Source organism: Centropristis striata, chromosome 11 (genome assembly GCF_030273125.1).
Source record: "Centropristis striata isolate RG_2023a ecotype Rhode Island chromosome 11, C.striata_1.0, whole genome shotgun sequence".
Lineage (NCBI taxonomy): Eukaryota > Metazoa > Chordata > Actinopteri > Perciformes > Serranidae > Centropristis > Centropristis striata.
In genome coordinates this window covers 22,266,840-22,288,664 of record NC_081527.1, presented here as the reverse complement: position 1 = coordinate 22,288,664, position 21,825 = coordinate 22,266,840, and the positions used below count along the sequence as shown (strand labels likewise).

At 37.3% G+C, this 21,825-nt stretch overlaps 1 protein-coding gene across 3 annotated transcripts in view; it reads right to left on the bottom strand.

Annotated features, from left to right (window-relative positions):
• dhx9 (DEAH (Asp-Glu-Ala-His) box helicase 9) overlaps positions 1-20,331 on the bottom strand; it is a 34,407-nt gene extending 14,076 nt beyond the window's left edge. The window contains exons 1-15 of one of the 3 annotated variants that reach the window (XM_059344921.1): positions 20,261-20,331; positions 17,654-17,810; positions 17,430-17,570; positions 14,611-14,749; positions 13,664-13,857; positions 11,936-12,084; positions 9,338-9,384; positions 6,739-6,875; positions 5,060-5,149; positions 4,806-4,967; positions 3,148-3,225; positions 2,879-3,070; positions 1,985-2,126; positions 1,196-1,278; positions 921-1,077 (exon numbers count right to left, since the gene is read on the bottom strand). In XM_059344921.1, coding sequence (XP_059200904.1) covers positions 921-1,077; positions 1,196-1,278; positions 1,985-2,126; positions 2,879-3,070; positions 3,148-3,225; positions 4,806-4,967; positions 5,060-5,149; positions 6,739-6,875; positions 9,338-9,384; positions 11,936-12,084; positions 13,664-13,857; positions 14,611-14,749; positions 17,430-17,570; positions 17,654-17,764 — 1,822 coding nt within the window. In that variant the 5' untranslated portion in view covers positions 17,765-17,810; positions 20,261-20,331. Of the gene's footprint in view, positions 1-920; positions 1,078-1,195; positions 1,279-1,984; positions 2,127-2,878; positions 3,071-3,147; positions 3,226-4,805; positions 4,968-5,059; positions 5,150-6,738; positions 6,876-9,337; positions 9,385-11,935; positions 12,085-13,663; positions 13,858-14,610; positions 14,750-17,429; positions 17,571-17,653; positions 17,855-18,440; positions 18,969-20,260 lie in introns of those variants that run through there. The other 2 variants (XM_059344920.1, XM_059344922.1) reach the window with 2 other exon arrangements.
• Between the last annotated feature and the right edge of the window lie 1,494 nt (positions 20,332-21,825).

Sequence of the window (21,825 nt, the reverse complement as noted above, 5' to 3'; positions counted from 1 at the left end):
GGTTTCTGCTCTTTCATGTACGGTAATTTTCGGACTATAAGCCACGCCTTTTTCCCAATTTTTCGATTCTGCGGCTTATATAACGGTGCGGCTAATCTATGGATTTTTACAGCTAACGGCCACTAGGTTACCTCCTAAATCTATGGATTTTACAGGTTACAGTCCACCAACTTTAACTCTATGGGCTCTATGACCGGTCCCCGAGGAGCGGCGGGCTCCAGCAGGAAAAGCTGGAGGCAGGTGTACGTACCAGATCGGCTCGGGGTCCTTCATATACTTTTAAGCTATTTTTCACTTGTCTGTGTGTATTTGTGTCGAAAGCTACTTAGTTTGTCGGAGACGCCGTGCCGTAGCGTTTTGTGTGACGTAATCAGCGGCAGACGAAGGACCCCGAGCCAATCTGGCAGGGCGCCGGAAAAGAGTGAAACAGGTAGCGCGCAAAAGTAAAAGTGAAACCGAGAGTGGTACGAGAGACAGAACGAGAGCAAGACCGACATTACGAGAGCGAGATAGTTTGTGTAAAGGAAGTTTTCATGCACAAACCCTCATGATGGAAAACAAACGTAGAAATGCATATGATGCAGCTTTTAAGTTAAAGACAGTCAATCTGGCTGTAAAAGAAGCTTCCTCAAGCAGCCATCTCTTTCCCGACAATCCCCTCTGTGCACGAACCCTTACATATGGTAATTAAACATTAAAACACCTGCGGCTCATAGTCCAGTGCGGCTTATATATGTACACATCATTCAATTTAGCTGCTGCGGCTTATACTACGGTGCGCCTTATAGTGCGGAGAATACGGTAAAATGAAGACAAAATACCAACTGAAAATTGCTGAAGCATTAAAAATCGGGAAGGAAAATACAAGTGTAGGCGAGCCAGGCAGGTGAGGTGAGCCAGGCGAGTAAGGTCAGAGGTACCTTGCACAGGGAAGGTGCGTCCGAACACCTCGATGATGGGGGCGTTGAAGAAGTATTCTCTGAACATGGTGGTGTCGATGGTGGCTGACATGAGGATGATGCGGACCTCTGGGTAGGCCTGGACCACGTCTCTGAGGACTACCATCAGGAAGTCCGTCTGCAGACACAAGGAAATTCAACATTTTAACCTGAACCACTGAGAATCCTTTGAAACGACTCTGATGACTCGAGAGTTTGATGGAAGCACCGCGTCCCTCCGTTACAAAAAAACTCACATTGATGTCTCTCTCGTGGATCTCGTCGACGATAACGTGACTGATGCCTCTGATTCCTGCTTCAAGCTTCCGCAGCAAAACACCTTAAAAACACAAAACACACTCAACATCCTGCTGACACTTGCTGCTTATTTGAGTTAGTGGAAAATAAATAGCGAGAAGTTCAAACAGTTTAACCCATAAGAACCCATGGTGACACCCGTGTAACAAACACGTTAAATCTTCTATTTTTTGTTACTAGGCTAAGTTTAAACCCATTTAACAATTCTAATCCGTTAATAGTTTGTCCTGTATTGCATTTAACTTGTTTTGACCATATTTCCTGAACAAATTAAAGTCACAATTTTGATAAACAAAAAGACACATGGTTATTTGTATTTATTTATTATCGATTTATTATTATAATGCTACCCAAAAACAAATCTAAAAAATAATTTGTTGTTAAACAGAACTAATAATGTCACAATTTTGATAGATGTTGTGGAGATGCAGAGAAAAAGGCAAATTTGTGTCTAGTTTTTTTAAATTTTAAAATACGAAATATTATAAACATAAATACTTGAAAAAAAAGCGCCTAATGTAATGTTTATGTCACATCACAGATCTTTGACATTTAGGGATAGTGTTTTTGAAAACACATCAGAAATGGTGGTATATCCCCCATAACTTTCCTTTAAGGATAACTGGGTCTGGGTTCTTATGGGTTAACAGCAGTTTTGATCCAGCAGCTTCCAAAACACTTCCTTTATTTTGTGTCCTGATGTGAAGCACTTTTTCATTTTGACGTACCGACAGTGCAGAAGAGGACGCTGGCGTGCGGTCGGGGCAGGATGGACTCGAAGCGGACGCTGTAGCCGCAGCTTTTCCCGACATCCTCTCCTCTCTCGTAGGCGACTCGCTCGGCCACCGACACAGCGCTGATCCTCCGCGGCTGCAGGGACAAAACCAGAAAATACTGTCAAATATCTACAGGCAGCTGTTTGCTTTAATTTCCTTTAAAACTTCTTCCTTCTTCCTTTAAAAATCTTAATCTAGCAGATTAAAAGTTATCTTTTCTACACTGTCGGACAATTTGTGTTTATCCTTCAATCCATTCACCATTTCCAAGTTTTCAGTGTGGATTTCTCTAAATTAGGAATCAGAATCATAAAAATATGAGGGGAAATAAATCCGAAGGCGGTTAATAATTCTACATTTCTACCAAGTTCTGTTTTAATTTGAGTTGCTGCGCACAAAAATGAAGGTGGCAAAATAAAACATAAATAAATGCAGGAATAAATGAATTAATATGCTGTTGAATGTATCAAAAATGATATTAAAAATAAATGTATACCTAAAAAATGTTTTTGAAAGAAAATAAAACAGAAGGGAAAATAAATTGGCAGAAAAATTTAAGCGGAAAATAATCCATAAATAAAATACATAAATTAATTAATTGATTTTAAAATGACTAAATAAATATAAAATAAATGCAACAATTATTAAATATATTTAAAAAGAAATACAAATACATAAATTAAAAGGGAAACCAAATAGGAAAGAAAACAAATATGAGAATTAATACAAAAACTGAAATATCAATGTCACATATTATCCAGCTGTTAATGTCAACAATTACTTTTTATGTCAATTTGATGTAATTTATTTATTTATTGTAATTTATTGTGTGAGCTCTGGTATTACCTGAGTGACGACGATGTTGCAGTCGGACGCTGCTCCTCTTTTGATGAAGCGGTCCAGGATGAACTGAGGAACCTGCGTGGTTTTCCCGCAGCCCGTCGCTCCTCTGATGATCACCACGGCGTGCTGGTCAACGGTCGTCATGATCTCCTCCTCGAACTGTTTGACGGGCAGCTGGTCGCGATCCGACAGGATCTGAAAGGCAGGATTTAAATTGTGATCTCCTCATTCTACTTAATAAACAGGAGAAGAAGAATAAAAATCAGACCGACCTTCTGCAGGTTGTCGTCGTGGTCCAGCTGGTACATCAGCTCACTGTGCAGATCGCTGTTGATCTGCTCCGGAGTGCACTGAGGAGGAGACACGTCACTTATCACACCACTCAGTGTAACATGGCTCAGTCAGAATACCAAGCTATCAACAAATAAATGTCACTAGAAACGTCAATCGGAAAACTAAATGTCTTGTTTCCTGAAGCGGTTTTACCTCCACCCCAAGATATTCTTCCTTTGTCTTTGCAACCAGATGTCACTTATTAAAGAAAACAGTGTTTGATAAGATCAGTAACAGTTCAGAGAGCAGAGCTGCAGTACAGGACACAAAATTAAAAAAAACATTCAGATAGAGTTCTGGGAAACTTTTATGAGGGAAAAGCTGCTAAAAACAAGAAGAAGACGCCACAGAAGCCGAAGAAGAGAACGTTACCCGCCAGACCGAGGAACACGGACAAATAACACTTTTACACGTCCTCTGTTAGTTGATTGTGTGTTTGCAGAATTACAGAAGATGTTTGAAATGATTCAGAAAAGATGGGAAGTCTAGTTTTAGCTCTACAATTGGTTGGTAATTGAAGTCTTGTCTGTATTTTCATTGTTTGACTAGTGTTTTGCAGAAACAGACAGCAGCTTTGAGCTGGACTGCACAGGTCACAGCAGCGGCTTTAATCTTCTTTTCAACTTTGTTTGTTGACTCCATCCTTCAGGTTACTGCAGGCACCCGTAGCAAAACTAAAAACCAGTTGCTCAGGCAGGATCCACATCCCACTGCAGTCCTGTGAAGCAGATCACTGCAAACCTGAGCGGTCCTTCAGCAGACAGCCGTAAATGTGCACATGAAGTGTTAAGCTGGTCGGCACAGCAGTGTGAGAGATCAGCTGCAGACAGACAGAGCTGAACACGTTTCTCTGTAGGTAAACCACTTAACAAATAACATAAACCCAGTGTGGCCTGCCGCCAGAATGATACGCCACATTTTTTGATAATAATAATAATATATATGATAATGATATCATATGAAACTAGAAGATCTCTAGAAACATAGAGTCCAAGCATGTTAGGGTACCATGTCGGGAAGTTGTTGAAAAAAAAAAACTAGAGACATTCAGAAGAAGTGCTCGTCATCCAATCACTGAAAATACAGAAATCTCCAAAATGACCAAAGTTTTTGAACCCAAATCTCAGCATGGATTCTTGATATATAGGTCTTGATATGTTGATGTGATATAGTGGAGGATTTTTGGACCATTTTCGATATGAATAAAATTGCCTTATTGAGCACCCAATGTGTGTAACAAATGGTATCAACCCAAAAATTGTTGCAACAACTTTTGGGACACAGTTGAACATGGACTGGACTTTAGAAAGCGTACCCTAATGTTATGACCCTTTATTCACCATAATAGGTTTCAATAAATAAATAAATAAATAATGAATTCATCAAGTTATTTTTATTAGATATTTTTGACCAGAACAACTTGACACACAATGCTGAGCTGCATCTCAAAATAATCTTAAGATTCTCAGCTTTCAGAAGACTTTAACCACTTCTATGTTGCATTTAATGTTGACCTGCTATCTCCCCTTAAACATCCACTGCCCACAACCTCCAAAAAGGTCTTTGAATAGTTAGAGGTTAAAGAACAGAGACTCACGAAGGCCAGTGGTCCCTCGTCGATGTTGCTGCTGGTCCAGGGGTTCCAGTTGACCTGTGGGGGCGACCAGGGCACGACCCCGGACACGCTCTGACGCTGAGACGGCTCAAACGTCGCAATCTTCCCCTGAACCAGAGACACCTTGTTGGAGGGGTCTGCAGGCTGGACGAGACGACAGCAAGAGAAGTTAGACATTAAAGTTCAGGGTATAAATCTATCATCACGTTAATGCGGTCTGTGCTCAGGTGACTCACGGGTGGGGGGATGTGGACTCCGATCTCTTGGACCACGTTGGCCAGCTGCTGCTGCAGCTCAGGAGACACGTTGACGTCGTACACCTCCAGCTGCACACAAAACACACGACGACACAGACTGTGATAGAGAAGACCTGACATGCTCATCTTGATGTTGTGGATGAGATAATGCTCTAACTAAAGGTAACATTTTGATATTAGACTTTGTTGTGAGCTAACGGCAGCCCCGCGGTCTAAGGAGCTAGCTAGCACAGACTGCCTGGTGTCGATCAGACTGCAGTTAAACCAAGGGTGTAACTTTGAGTTGAACATTGGTGGGGTTGAGATTTCCGCCTGTGAAGCAGGTCTGAGGACATGAGAAAATATTTAACTACACACATATACACTACCGGTCAAAAGTTTTAGAACACCCCAATTTTCCAGTTTTTTTATTGAAATTCAAGCAGTTCAAGTCAAATGAACAGCTTGAAAGGGTACAAAGGTAAGTGGTGAACTGCCAGAGGTAAATAAAAAAAGTAAGCTTAACCAAAACTGAAAAATAATGTACATTTCAGAATTATACAAGTAGGCCTTTTTCAGGGAACAAGAAGTGGGTTAACAACTTAACTCTATGGAGTCTTGGGCTATTTTGTCCATTTTTTAATTCTTTTCATGTCTTTGTAAGTCATTTTGTGTCTTTTGTGTCTTTTTGTGTCTTTTTTTGGTCATTTTGTGTCTTTTTTTAGTAATTTTGTGTCTTTTTTTAGTCCTTTAGTCCAACATAAAATGTGATTTTCTTTTTTTTTAACTTTCAAAACACTATCATGCTCAACAAAGAATTTTAAATGTTGCAAATGTGCATTAATTTCACAGTAGACTGAGACATTAAACTGCATAATTTTCAATTAAATTCTGGAAAAGTTGGTGTGTTCTAAAACTTTTGACCAGTAGTGTATATATATATTGCAGACAGATACAAACATTTATTGTCATGTTTCCTGCACACCCAAACACGGGTTCTCCTTTATCTCAAGCACATTTACTGCTCTCAGCTTGTGTTAAATGGCCGTTTTTACATTACTTATTAGGATTTACAGCTGATACCGCCGATAGTAGTGATCAGACACGGTCACGAAACAATCATCGCCATGTATATAGACGGCTGATAAAGTGACCTTTAGCCCATCATGTGACGGTGCACGGGTATTCTGTTGGACACACCGATGGGCTCAATGGAAAGCTTTAAGTGTACCGGTTGAAAAAAAAAAAGAATTATGTTGCTAGATGCCGGCGACCTCTTAATTAAATAGTTAATATGATGACAAAGTTGCCATGTTAACTGAATAGACACAGCACAGCAAAAAGAAGACTAACTTTTGTTCAAAATCTAACCTTTGACTGGTGAGTGGTGGCACTGGAGCCCTAGCTGTAGCTACCTCCTGTTGGGAAGATATTTTCATTATTTTGCCCAACCAACAACTTAAATTGTTGTTGGTTGGCTGTCCGACGTACAGCCAATCACAATGTACTCCTATTCAAGCGTACAGCCAATCATATTATGTGACATAATCAACAGACAAAGAACCCTGAGCCGATCTAGTACCTACACCGGTCCTGCCCTGGTGGAACGCTTCATCCCTAGCATAGACAGCTAGATAAACACTACCAGATGACTCAAACCATCCAACCAGCCTACTCACAGTCTCTCCATCCTTCTTCTTGGTGACGCCCGAGTACGCCTCCAGCACCCCGAGGTGGTACAGCTGTCGGACCAGAGACAGAGCACACGACTGGGCCGCCAGCTTCTTGTTGGAGCCGTGCTCTCGAGACGTGATCCCTGCAGAGCACACGGAGCCAGACACGCTTTATAACCGGATCAGGTTCTATATAAGGTAAGGTAAAACTAATGTGTTTGATTTACCGACAGTAGTATAAGACGAAAGACATAAAATACAAGTGCAATAAGTACAAACAACACAGTTCCAAATTGTCGCTCACTGTTAAATGTAGTAGGATAATAAAAGCATAATGTCCTGACATCACTGCTTTTTTAGAGTGGCGGATGGGACAGAAGAGAACCTGGACCTATTGGTGCTGCATTTAGAGAAAAACCTTCACGCTGAAGGAAGAAGCTGAAACTAAGCATGCAACGGGTTATTAGAGTCAGAAACAATGGTCTGAGCCTTGGAGATGAGCCTTTCTTCATGTAGCTGCTGAAGATTTTAAGGCAAACATCAGTTATTTTACAGCACAGCCCGACCAGTTTGTTTTGGTGAGATATCCAAACCAACTGATAACGTTAAAGGAAAGTTCAGACTCATAAAAGCATAATACAAAATTTTCATAAGAGTCCTGTCTACATTAAAACTCTGTAGCTTCCTTATAAAAAAAGACACAAAATGACCAAAAAAGACATAGGGTTTAATAACTTGACTGTAAATGCATGACTGCATTTTTTTTTGTCATTTTGTGTATTTTTTGGTCATTTTTGCATCTATTTTTGGTCATTTTGCATCTTTTTTGGTCATTTTTACATCTATTTTTGGTCATTTTGTGTCTTTTTTGATCATTCTTGATAATAACCAAAATCATGATAAACAAAACCATGTTGAATGTCTAGATATCAGCTCTTAAATAAAACTCTTATCAGGTATTTTTGTTGTTATCATTAAATTTGTCCAAAAAAATGTACCTTTAGTTCTACCAGCCATTAAAATGAACAAGAAACTGAAGAAAACAAACAATGGTCTAATGATTTTTTCCCGTCACTGTATAATGCAGGAAATGTTGCTTGGCGTGATTAAGAAATGTGGCTGGCTATTAATTAATTGATTTTTTTTTAAGTCAGCAGTTGACTAAAACTGAACAGTACTAATGTCTATTTTATCTCCTTCTTATTCTAATTTTCTCAGTTATCATATATAGAACAGGCTGACATATTTTGTATCAATTATATTAATGTTAAATATTATATAATACAGTTTTATGTTCGAGAAAGTAGCTCTCTGGGGACATTTGCAGAGCGGTGAAAAATCGCTGAACGATCTACTTTTTTTAAAAAAAAAGGTATAAAATTTTAATTCCAGCTATATGTCCCATTTTGAAAACCTTTTTTCACAATATATAATAAAGAAAATATTGCTTGCCGTGATAGATTTCGTTTAGAAATGGTCTAATTTATTTTCTTATTCTTTTTTTCAGTCAGAAATTGGCTGAAACTGAAAAGTAATTATGTTTATTTAGCTGCTTATTTTATTCCTATTTATTGTTTATTATCTCATATATACAATTTTCTAAAACTGAAATACACTGTTTGTATAATAATGTATAATAATCTTAAATATTATTTAATAGAATTAGAATAAGAATATCTTTATTGTCATTGTAACAAGTACAACAAGATTTAAAAGTGCCATCTCATCTGTGCAGCATATAAAATCAATCAGTTTTAATCCGTTTGTCCTTGTTTTTATTGCTCTGTAGCGTTTGCCTGACGGCAGCAGTTCAAACTGTTTGATTTAAATGTTTGAGAAAGTTCTGTCCCCTCTCTGGGGACATATGCAGAGCAGTGAAAAATCGCTGCACAATCCACATGAAAATGGTTAAAAAGTTTTCGTTCCAGCTAAAAAAATGACTATCGGCCACCATGTCTGTTATCAATCAGTCTTTTTGCTCTAAAATCATCGGTCTCAGAAACCCAGATTCTAGTTAACGTCCCCACAGTCTGGAAAAACTGCGTCAAAACCTTTAGGTGTTGTTGAATATAATATAAAAAGCATGTCTTCACACGATATAGGGATGAAAACGGGTGTGTAAAATGACAGTAGGTGGTTATTGTTGACGTTTTATTTTTTAAATGTGTTACTATTTTTTCTTTTTTGTGTGTTATTGTTGTTTGTTTATTCATTGTTGTCTCATTGTGACTACATGGGTATATGTGTACTTATGTGTTTGTAAGTTAATAACAAGTTATGTGTGTTAATAATGGTAATAATGAGTTTATAAACTACATTACTATGTGTTATACATACATACATATATATAAATATTATTGTTGATATATAACTGAATATAGTAAATTAACATAGGGAGAAGGGATTTAATAAGCTTTGACTCATTTTGAACACAAATAAGTGTTGAGTCTTGTTGTTTCATTTGTATTGTTGTTTTGTATTTATTGTTGTTCGTTTGTTTTTAAATGTTCATCTTTTATTTTGTGTTCAAATAAATTCTCGATCAATCAAAAAAATCAAAGCGTCTCAGACAGTGAATCTACAGAAGAATATCTGAGAGTCTTACTTCTGCCGAGCTGCCTGACAAACAGCTGCATCTCAGCGATGAAGCTCCTGCAGACACAAACACAACAAACATCGCAGTTTCACTTTCTCCGAGCCTTTCAAAATAAAACAGTGACTAAGCCGTGATCAGAGCGATGGACTCACCTGCCGCGGCGTCAGGAGGAAGCCTGTATGTTTTTCTGCCAGACTTGAGATTAAAAAACACCAATGAGCAGCTGAGATACTCCGTCTGGCCCTGCGGTGACACAGCGACACCAGAAATCACAACCAGACTCCAGCGAGCCGCACCATGGGACAGCTTTAGTGCACCTAAACGCTGTCCCATGTCTTCATCAGTGAGGCTGTGAGTTCTGGCGTCGCTCCTGACCCCTAAACGCCTCATTATGATTATAGTTCTGACTGCGATTAGGCCTGTCACCATAATTACTATATCGACTATTCGACTATCGTTCCATATATAAAAATGGATACAATAGTTTTTTCTGGACTCAACATATTGTCTTTTACATGTGTGACTTTTTGTGCTTTTTTGTGTTTAAAGTAAAGCTGCAATAGTTGACAGGCAGCACGAACTGCCAAAAAAACCCTATATTTCCCAAGCAGCCATTCCAGCTGTTTATACGTTATTTTATTAATAAATCAATATAATACATAATGATTATCTCATTGCAATGTTTTGTTAACAGAGCCTGAAAGTCTATTTTATTTGTTTTGGTTGTAGTTTATTTATTTATTTATTTATGTTTTATTATCTAGGATATTTTAATATTTCTATTATTATTATTGTTTAATATTCTTGAGATTTGAAACTTAATTGCTGTGGAAAAAGACACACTTATTATGCTCTAATATGGTTCAAACTAAAACAACATTGATACAACGATACTATTGTTTATCCTGAAAACATATCGTCCTAAATAATGTGTTATGGTGACAGGCCTAACTGCGATATGATTCTTGATGTTGGAGAGAATTATTCTTTATTATAATGATTATGGGGGGATTTATTGGAAGGATTTGCACTAAAAAACTAATATTTTTTTCTGATTTGATTCTGATTTGGAGACCATATGTAAAATGTAATAAACTTGATCAATTGTGCAGCTCTAGTTGTTTGTTTACATTTTTATGGTGATTAATCTGTTGTCTTTAGTGGACAAAATGTCAAAAAATTGCTCAAGAAGTTATCAGAATCACTTTTTATTGTCACTGTACCAGGGTACAATGAAATGAATAAACACCACCAAGTCAGTGCGAGAGACAATGTCTCAGAAATAATAATAATAATATACAAATAATATACAAACAGACATAAGGTGCACACTTTGAATTTCAGCAGTGAAAAATAAATATGGTCCATATACATGTGAGATATTGCACTTGTTTGGAGGTATTGCACAAGAGGGAAGATCAAGATTATTATATCAATATTATTTCCTACTTTAACAGAGTTAAATATTTTAACATAATCACAAAATAAAAATTAATATTCAGATAAACTGTTCCGATTGTATTAAAATGCCCTTTTAAAGTTTTATATAAAACAGTCTTATTTGTCTTAGTCTTAGTTGGACATCGGTAATAACTGACTTTTTAAAATTAAAACTGTACATATATATAATTTGATTATTATTATTTTTTAAATTATTATTATTTATATTTATTACATTTTTTAATATAAATTCTTATTTTTTATTTGCTTGTGTTCGTTTGCAGTTTAATATAGGTATTTATAATTTATGTTCAGTGTAAAAAAAAAATTAGAAACTTGAGAGAATAAATTTGATGTCTTGGGTTTTTTTTGCGCATCAAAACATGAATTAAATTATGAGTGATACGTTTTTGTGTTCTGATGGTTCAAACTGAAACATGAGGAGATGTTTCTGATGTTAGAATGACACAGTGAGATCTCTGTGGTGTAGCCAACACACTGCGGAGGTCTCTGGGTTACTGCAGGCCAGCAGAAAAACATACAGGAGCATCCTGACACACACACACACACACACACACACACACACACACACACACACACACACACACACACACACACACACACACACACACACACACACACACACACACACACACACACACACACACACACACACACACACACACACACACACACACACACACACACACACACACACACACACACACACACACACACACACACACACACACACACACACACACACACACACACACACACACACACACACACACACACACACACACACACACACACACACACACACACACACACACACACACACACACACACACACACACACACACACACACACACACACACACACACACACCTGAATGATCTGAAGGAACTTAATGACAAAAACTCATAGAAAATCAATTAAGAGTTGAAGTATTTTGAAATGTACCTAAAGCCCAAAATGCCATCATCATCATGCGACACTAAATGCTACTGAAGAAATGAAAAGCAGATTGGTTCTTACTGGTCAGTGTTAAACTTTGGATATAAACTAGTTTTAAATGTCAGGTGTGACACTGCTGAGCACCTGCAGTGAACATTAAAACCTCATCAGTAACATCAGACTGGGTTCGAGCTGCTGGTCCAGACCTGTTGTGGTCCGGTCCCACTTGGCTGTATTTATACTCAGCGCTGGTTTTCTCCTTCTGGAAGAACTGGTTCAGACGGGCCTTGGCGTTCTCCAGAGTCCAGTTACCATGAAGGTTGGCGTTCAGGTCCACCTCCTCCGACTCCAGAGTCTGCAGAGGAAACACCATCTATTTCAGCCTTTCTATAAATATATATATACATATAAACAACTTTCCAACAAGTGTCCACGAGTTAGTTAAATTAGTAAAATTAGTAAAACCAGTTTTCTCCACATACTGAAGTATTGTCATGTTTCCTGTCCTCTCCTCTCTGCTCTGTGTAAACAGCCTCTCCTCTCCTGTCCTCTCCTCTCTGCTCTGTGTAAACAGACTCTCCTGTCCTCTCCTCTCTGCTCTGTGTAAACAGCCTCTCCTGTCCTCTCCTCTCTGCTCTGTGTAAACAGCCTCTCCACTCCTGTCCTCTCCTCTCTGCTCTGTGTAAACAGCCTCTCCTGTCCTCTCCTCTCTGCTCTGTGTAAACAGACTCTCCTGTCCTCTCCTCTCTGCTCTGTGTAAACAGATTTCCAGTGAATATTTATCACGTTTGTCAGCGTTGGTCTCAGCCGAATCAATCATGTCTTAACAGTGTCTCTGAGGAGCAGAATTTAATGTTTAGTGCAAACGCTCTATTTTAAATGACACATGTAGGAATAGAGAGATTCTGGCACTAATATCAACATTTAACACAAGTTTGGTCACTTTTTGTAACATTAAACCGGGAGGTTTAAAGTCGGGAGGTTCAAACTCTGACGATAATGTCTTTCTTGTCATAAGAAAACATACTTTTTTAAACCGGCGGGATGGTTCAGAGTGTTAAAAATCAACTAATTGAAAGCAACAAAGAAATAGCCACAACATGCTGCTCCTAACATTATTATTATTAAAACACTTTGTCTTGCAATCTGATGTGTTTAAAGCTCTCCAGTGAAAATAATTCCATCTCTTATTTCGCATCCCTGCTTCCCTCACTTGCGTTGTTTCCTTGCGTCTTAGTCCCGCCCACCGGGGATGCATGGACCGAAGCAAGGAGAGAGGAAACGATTTAAGAGATTTAAAATTAGGCCCCATTTCAAGAGAAAATAGTAATAAAACCTGAATATTCTTTTTAATGATTCTTTTTTTTTGTTGCTGCCATCCAAAAATGAACAATGTTTTCAAAACATAAGTTTCACTAAAAGTTGACATGAGCTACTCGGTGCATTCCCATCAAGAAATTATTATTTCACTGTAACCATTTTTAAAAAATCAGGTTTTATTACTTTTTTTCCTGTTGAAATGGGGCCCTAATTTTGTATATTTGACTAAAATTAATAAATAATAATGACAAAAAAATTATATATCAATGTGTTGGTCTTGAGTTGCCTTAAAAGGTGAAAAAAAAGTTGTTAATTTTTTTCTACATGTCCTAAAACCAGTCTGATGTCATGGGGTCCTTTTTGACCCCTGAGGACCATGGGTGCTATAAAAATGTATAAAACACATAAAAATATATGAAGAAAGTTGAATTTGCAGGATGCAGAGGGGCACATATGCACATAATTACAAGTAATTCTATGAAAGTTAACGCATATAAATGGTATGATGAAAATGATTTTTGGTTAAGAACATTACTCATATTGAGGCTGCAGAGTTCAGAGAAACAGAAGGAGGGAAAGGATGTTGTGGACGAAGTAAACGGGAAGTGTCCTACCGCCTGAGCCTCCTGTTCGTCTCTCCTGGCGTAGTACTCCTTCAGGTTGGCTCCTCGGTCCCACTGAGCTCCTCCCTCTCCTCCTCCTCCTCCTGCTCCTCCTCCTGGTCCTCCTCCCCACCCAGAGCTCCCTCCTCCTGAGTATCCCAGGCCAGTGACTCCTGGTACTGGCCCGCTGCTGAGGCCACCCTCATCTAACGAACAGACAGAAAGACTCACCATCAGCGGACCGACATTTAAAACATCGGGGCTTAATGTCATTAGTGTGAGCAGCAGGTCAGGGAGTAAAAACATAAATAAAAGCAGATTTAATGGTAAACGGCTCCACTCTGGAACAGAAACCGAGACCCCAGAGCCAAGAAATGAACCCAATGGTGAACTTTGAGCAGCCCTCTATCCCTTTTCTCTTTTATTCCATTAATAATCAGATAAAAACAGCTTAATGTTATTATTTCCAGCATGTCATTCCAAAGATAAAACATTCTGCCTCTTCTATACTGCCCTACAAAGTCTAACTGCAGTTACTACACAAAGGATAAAACTGAGAAGAAACTGCTTTAAAGTAAATATATATTAATAGAAATTCTAAGTTTATTTGATAGGGAAATTATTATCTAGATAGTGATGATGTAAAAAAGTGAGATACAATGATATTAAGACTAAAATATAACATTACTTTATGATATTAAGTCTTTTTCTCTAATTCATTTCTAAGTTGCTTCCAGTGTTTCCTCACTGCTCAACGTTGTTGTTTTATTATGTTTTCTTTTTTTTTTATTATTGTTTTTCATTTTTCATGTGAAGCACTTTGTGTTACATTTTTTTTGTATGAAAGAAATAAAGTTTGATTGAGTTTGATCAAAATCTGATAGACTCAGACTGAACATCACCTCAACATTCGGCTGATGTTTGTACGCCATCAGACAAACTCTATAATGACTAAATACCTTTTTCAGCTTTGACTACGAGGTGAGGGGGCAGAGGGCCGCTGGAGGGGAGGCTCCCAAAGCCGCCGTCTGCTGCTCCTCCTCCTCCTCCTCCTCCTGCTCCTCCTGCATCCATCTGGTCTCCAGCTGCAGCGCTCACCTGGTGACACAAGACATCTACCTGTGAATGTGCCGCTTTAATCCACATTAACAAACAAACAAACAAAGCTTTTTAATGCAGCATCAGGCTTCTAAATGAGATGTCTCAGAATCTCCTTTCTGGTCATTTTCCAGCTGCAAAAAATGTTTTTAGAAATCCTAAAAATCTTAATGTCCAATTCAGCTGCAAGGGCCTTAAAATGACATTTTACATTCACCTCTCTGTGTATTGAAATAGATTATTAGTTAATTGTTTCGTTAAATATCATTACCCTGTGGAACTGTGAGCTGTAAAACCTGTTAAAACATGAAGTTCAAAACATTTAATTTAGTTAAAAAAATCTAAAATTGGAAAAATTAATGAGCCTGAATTGAACATAATTTTGATTTTCTAGCTTAAATTTTTGTTTAATAACATTTATAAAAGCTAAATTAGCTGTCTGTGCTGTTATTATCTTTCTAATTTTGAACGTCTTTTAATTCATCAAAGGTTTTTCACCTGTGCCAACTGTGACTAAAAACAAACTAAAATGCACTGAGTGGAGAAGATAAGGGCACATTGTTCCACTGTATATGGTCATGTCCAAAAATAAAGGAATTTTGGGAAGAGGTTAGAGTAATAATACAGGAGATTTTATCAATTAGACTAGTGAGGGAACCCAAATTTTTCCTACTGGGCTTATATCCTGTAGGACATAACATAAATGGCTCTGAAAAAATGTTCATAAATATGGGAATACTACAAGCAAAGAGAGTGATAGCTCTAACGTGGAAAAATATTGGCAAACCAAGTATTACGCATTGGTTCAAAGAAATGTCTTTATGTTTACCATTAGAAAAAATTACATATACTCTAAAAGATAAACAAGAAATATTTCAGAAAATATGGGGGTGCTACATCCAGTATATTAAGAACAAAGATTTATCTGATGTACTGTGTGAAACAGGGACAGCATAATTTTTCCCTGTACAGGACCACAATCATATGCTGCATCCTGAAGATTGCTTTATATCATCTGTAAGAACTCTCATGGACTCAAGTGCTCTTATAGAATGTACCCAATGTTTGTATAGCGTTTGAATATGTTTGTCTATGTATTTTGTATATCTATGTAAAAACTCTAATAAATATATTGTTGAAAAAAAAAATGCACTGAGTGAAGTCCTGCGTCTGGTTTATAAAGAGAGAGTGAGGCCCTTCTCTTTCAGGGGTCGGAGAGCTGCACCAGCAGAACACTTGACATATAAAATCTATATAATGTATAAGTCCAGCTCAATGGAATCAGCACAATCAGAACAACTCAAATTTACACCACCTCACCTGACGCAATCACCCTCCATCATGGCTTCTCATACCATTGTTTCACTGATGATACCCAGCTGTTCCTTTCCTTCCCACTAAACGACCTCACAGTCTCGGCTCGTATCTCTCCTTGTCTTGTGAACATCTCCACATGATGACAGAACATCACCTTCAGCTTAATCTCTCATAGACGGAGCTCCTCATCATCCCACCCCATCCCACCTTATATCAACCTCTCAATCTTCAGTTTAGATCCATGCAACTCGTCCCACAAGCTCTGCATGAAACTTGGGTGTCATGACTGATGACCAACTGATCTTCAAGGTTCATGTGTCCTCAACTGGCAGATCTTGTTGATTCTCCCTGTACAACATCAGGAAGATCAGACCCCACCTGACCAAACAATCCACACAACTCCTGGTTCAGGCCCTTGTGTTATCCCGTTTAGACTACTGCAACTCTCTACTGGCAGGTCTTCCTGCTGCACCACCAAACCTCTGCAGATGATCCATCTGGTCTTCAACTGACCCAGGAGAGCACATGTCACTCCGCTCCTCAGCTCTCTCTCTGGCTCCAGGTCTCAGCAGCATCACATTAAAGCCTTGTCTGTCTACAGACAGCAGCACAGCTCCTTCTTATCTGAACTCCTTTGTTGGGATTCACAAACCCTCCCGTCCACTACGCTCTTCCAGTGAAAGATGTCTGGCTCCTCCACCACTGAAGGCCTCTGCGTCTCAAACCAGACTCTTCTCCTCTGTAGTGCCCCTATAGGTGGTGGAACCAACTTCCAAACTCCATTCGTTCAACTGAGTCCTTCTCAATCTTTAAGAGACTGAAGACCAACTCTTTACTGAACACCTTCTCTCTTGGTCTACACTGACGACTATGACAAGTATCGCACTGACCGCTCAGCGAAAGACAAACCAACAATAAATGAGTGGATTGATGTAATATACAATATATATGTTATGGAGAGAATTAAATTTAAACTGAGGAACCAAACTGATATTTTTGCAGAGAACTGGTCAAAATGGCTCAGCTATGTGTTAACTGTAAGACCTGATTTCATATAGATCGCAAAGATAAGATCAAACCCTTTATTAAGATTTAAGTTTTTCCCTATTTTTGAGCATCTTTATATTTTTATATAAAATGTGCTTATGTTGACTGTTGTTTTAATTAATGCACAATCCTCCCCTCGTCATGTTATGTTTATGTAATGTTTATGTTTTTGTGCCCAACTGGCACATATGTGAAGAAAAAACTGATAAAAAGTCAATTAAAAAAAAAAGTGACCTTGTAGAATTGTTGAAACATGTCTTTGTGCAGAATAATACAGAATGACAGAAATCAGAAATATATAAATTAATTTTCTGACCCCCATAGCCGGGACCTCCGCTGCGTTCATCTCCCCGATGCGGACCAGGTAGTTGACGAAGTCTCTGGCGGCATTGGTCTGAGCGTCCTTCTTGTTGGTGGAGTTTCCCATCCCGGTGTAGTTGTAGCTGTCGACTCGGACCTGAGCGCGGAAGAGTTCAGGGTGAGGAACGGGGACTCTGGGATTAGAGGGACAGCGAGTTCACAGGACAGACAGAAACTCACCTCACACATAAACTTCTGGCGGTTCTTGTTCCCTGCAGCTCGGATGTCGTAGCTGGGAGTCAGCTTCTTCTTCCCGCACCAGGCGTACAGGAAATTCTTAATGTCCGCCATGATGGACCACCGGGCGGGGAGTTTCCTCCTCTGGAGACCCTTTAATCTGAGATTAATCTGAGATTAATTTAAGGTTAATCTGAGGTTAATCTGAGAAATCAAAAAGAAAAAACTCCTGTCAATTAACTAGCAAACTGTGAGAATGTTCCGCTGCTGTTTCAGTGACTGAATGTGTTGATGACAAACTTCAAAAAGTAAAACAGAAGCTCCTCAGACTGAGATGGGACCAGTGAATCCAATTATTTGAACAAAAACAAAACTTTTCCTACTGTGCAAAATGTATATTCCACCTTGGTGCAGTAATGTTCACCACATCCTGTTTATATTCAAAGTGAAAAAAAGAATAATTCAAAAATATATGTCAAATGACATACAATTATATTCCCTTATATGTGGATAATTCATAACTGAATGTGTTCATTTCTAATTCTTCATATATTTGGCATATTATTAACTTTTGGTGTGGTAGTCCTAAAATGTGTCCACCGGTGCAACAAAATAATGAATGTCATTATTTAATTCAGAGAATGTTGGACAGATAAGATAGATAAGCCCAAGGCATATTAGTTATGAATATTTTTTTTTATCAATTTACATTATTTTCAATGATCAATCAATGTAAATTGATAAAAAATATTCAGATGAATATTTAAACTGCGTTGTACCAAAGGACTACCTTAAGACGACCAGTTCCAACACTGCATGGAAATAGTAATATTATGAAAATATTTGAGACAGAAGCGATCTTGTGTGCAGTCCACCTGCTCCAGAGATGTCTTCTGTCCTTCCTGATTCTGGAAGGACCCCTCTCAGTAATGGGGTGGTCACATTAATGCCTGTTTTATATCTACATCATGGCGTTGCTCCAGGAGGACAAAATGTAATGTGTCATAATAACTCTACATAGGGACCTTAACACTTATATCCTCTAGATTCATTAAGTAAACACTCGTATGACATGCATTCAAGTATTTTAATGTATTTAGATTAATTTTTCATTAAATTACAGTTGTTTTAAGATAAGTTATGCTACCTAGGACAGTTGCACCGGTGGACAAATGTCATGTTCAAAACAGAATATTTGCATAGTTGAAGAACGATACTCATTGTCTGCAGATGGATTAGATGTAGAAGAATGAACTTCATATTAAAACATTAATTTTAATTAAATTTTAGTAATATTTGTCACTGGGAACACAAAAATTGAGCGTCACGTCAACCACCCATATATATATATATATATATATTTATCACCCCCTTGTCCATTTTAAATTTAAATTGATCTTATATTTGTTCTACTTTTATACTACCCCTGTTTACACTGATCCTTCTTGCTGCTGTAACGGTGCAGTTTCCCATCGTGGGACTAATAGAGGATTATCTTGTTTTAGGGTAAATATCACTCAGTCATGAGTTTTTTGGAAACACCAAGAGAAGATTGAGATAGATGTAAGATTAATTACTTTATTAATCCCACAATGGGGAAATTCAACCTCTGCATTTAACCCATCCTTTTTTACACACAAGTGAACACACCATGCAAGGAGAAAACTATTGTTTCCAGTCAGACTTCAGAGAAACTAAAGAGAATCTGATAACCAAACTGCAGCCATTAATCAGAACATTTTATGCTTAACTAACCTTGGGGGCATACTAGATTGTAATGTCGAAAGTAAACACATTTAATGCATGACAAGACTTTCCTCTTAGACTCGGGTAGAAATTAAGACCCTATTACTTTTATTTCAGCTCTAGACCATACTGATTTGTAATGGGCCATTTGGCGTGGCAGACAAAAGATGCTTGCTTTAAATTCTGCTGTTTTAAAAAAAATGGAGTCTGGCTTGCAGCTCTGAATAAAAAATAACCCATAAATATAACTTGGTCTTGCGTTATCTGCAAAAGGACACAACAACAGGGACGAGAATCCTTATTTACTGCAAAACCTAGGAAACATAATATCATAACCAAACCCCACCCACAAATCAGTACATTTTATTCTTGCTAACATTGGGAACACACTGCCTAGTAATCTGGAAAGTAAACACTATTAATGCATAAATAGACCTATCCCCTCAGACTCGGGGTAGAAATGAAGACTTTAATATTATTATTTCAGCTCTAGACCAAGTTGATTAGTGAAAGACAGGTTTGGTTTTACAGATAAAGTTCTCGCTTTAAATTCATTGTTTTTTAAAGGACTCTGGTTCGCAGCTCTGGAAGAACAATTAAAACCAGACAAATGTTATAAAACACAACTCGGAGACGACGCTGTGTTTTCTGGAATTTAAGACGGAAAAACTAACACTTATTTATTAGCTTTATTATTATTATTTATATTTGTATTATTGTAAGCCAGTAAGCTAACATTAGCTTTTTGCTAACAACCGTTCAGTTATTTGCTCTGCCGCCATTTTTTGTCATTTATTAGTTAAAGCTGCACACAATAAACGAGTTAAATAATCAGTTTAGTGTTTAAAGAGCAGGTTTACTCACAGTCAGGATTTATTTAAACTCTCCCTTGTTCACACACACCGCCGGATCCTGCCGTCGGTCACTCGAACATCCTGCCGGGGCTGATGGACCCTGGTCGGCCTGTTTTCTGATCGCCGCCCCCTGCAGGACCGGAGGAGAACTGATCCCGTCAGTGGACATGGGTTTGATATTTTATTACGGTATATAGTTTAATGATATCAACATTTGAATCTAATAACAAAACAGTATGCTTTATAACAAATATTATGCTTCTGATGGGTAAGTTTCACATCCACAAGATGAATTTTTCCAAATCCCTCCCAAACTTTAATGTTTTCACAATGAATGAAATTTATATTGAAATTTTAGAGTTGATGTCAAATAAGAAATGTGAACACACTTTCATACACTTTAAAAACGTATTTTCAGAAACCCCAGAATAATATAAAGGTAAGTACCTTATACCCTATGTGCCTTATTATGTTATTATTTCTCTCTCTCATTATATATATATATATATATATATATATATATATATATATATATATATATAAAAGGTAGAAGGAAGACTATAAAGACAATCTATATTGAATTTTCATTTTAATTTGAATCACATAAAAGCAAGTCTATAAAGTGTTTTTTTTTTCAATTTAAAAATTTTATATTTGAATGTACTTCTATATTTTTTCCTGAATATTTTATCTGCTTGTTTTTAGACTCAAATTTTTGAGTCCAGTCCCGTAGGAGTAAATGAGTGATTGTCTGTCTCCATGTGTCAACCCTGTGATAGTCTGGAGACCTGTCCAGGTAAACCCGCCTCTCGCCCAATGTCAGCTGATTGGCTCCAGCCCCCCGAGACCCGAGGAGGAGAAACGGTTAAAGATAATGAATGAATGAATGAATGAATTACAAAATAATGACATAAATCATGACATTTTAAAAAAAAACACTTTATAGACTTGCTTTTATGTGATTCAAATTCAAATTTAAATTCAATATAGATTCTCTTTATAGTCTTCCTTTTACCTTCTAATTCTGTTCTTATTATTTTATCGGGATGCTGTTCTTTGGTATCTGAGAATGTCTTGTGATTGATCCTACGCTGTCTTTATTGTTTGTTTTTTTAATGTAAGATTTGTTTTTGTTTTGGCCTCATTCTATCATTCTTCTCTCTGATTAACTGTCAAAGCACTTTGTAAGCTTTTGTTTTTAAAAGGTGCGGTTTGAATAAAGTTATTATTATTATTATTTTCATTATTATTATGATACATACAAAATTTAGAAATATATATAGACACTTAACAAAGAATAATTATTGTTTTATTTGTTATAGTCATTGTTTCTGTATATAATTATTTATACAACTATAACAAAACATTATATATTATTATTATAACATAATATAATATAATATATAACATATATTATAACATAGTCATATATTATTTTTCAATATATCTTCATATATCTAAAGTACAGTAAATGTTTTTTTTATTCGTACCATCGGCAGATATTTTAAAAACATATTACAATAATATATATCCATTGTTGTCATTACTTATTTCCTAAAGTTCCTAAAGTTATAA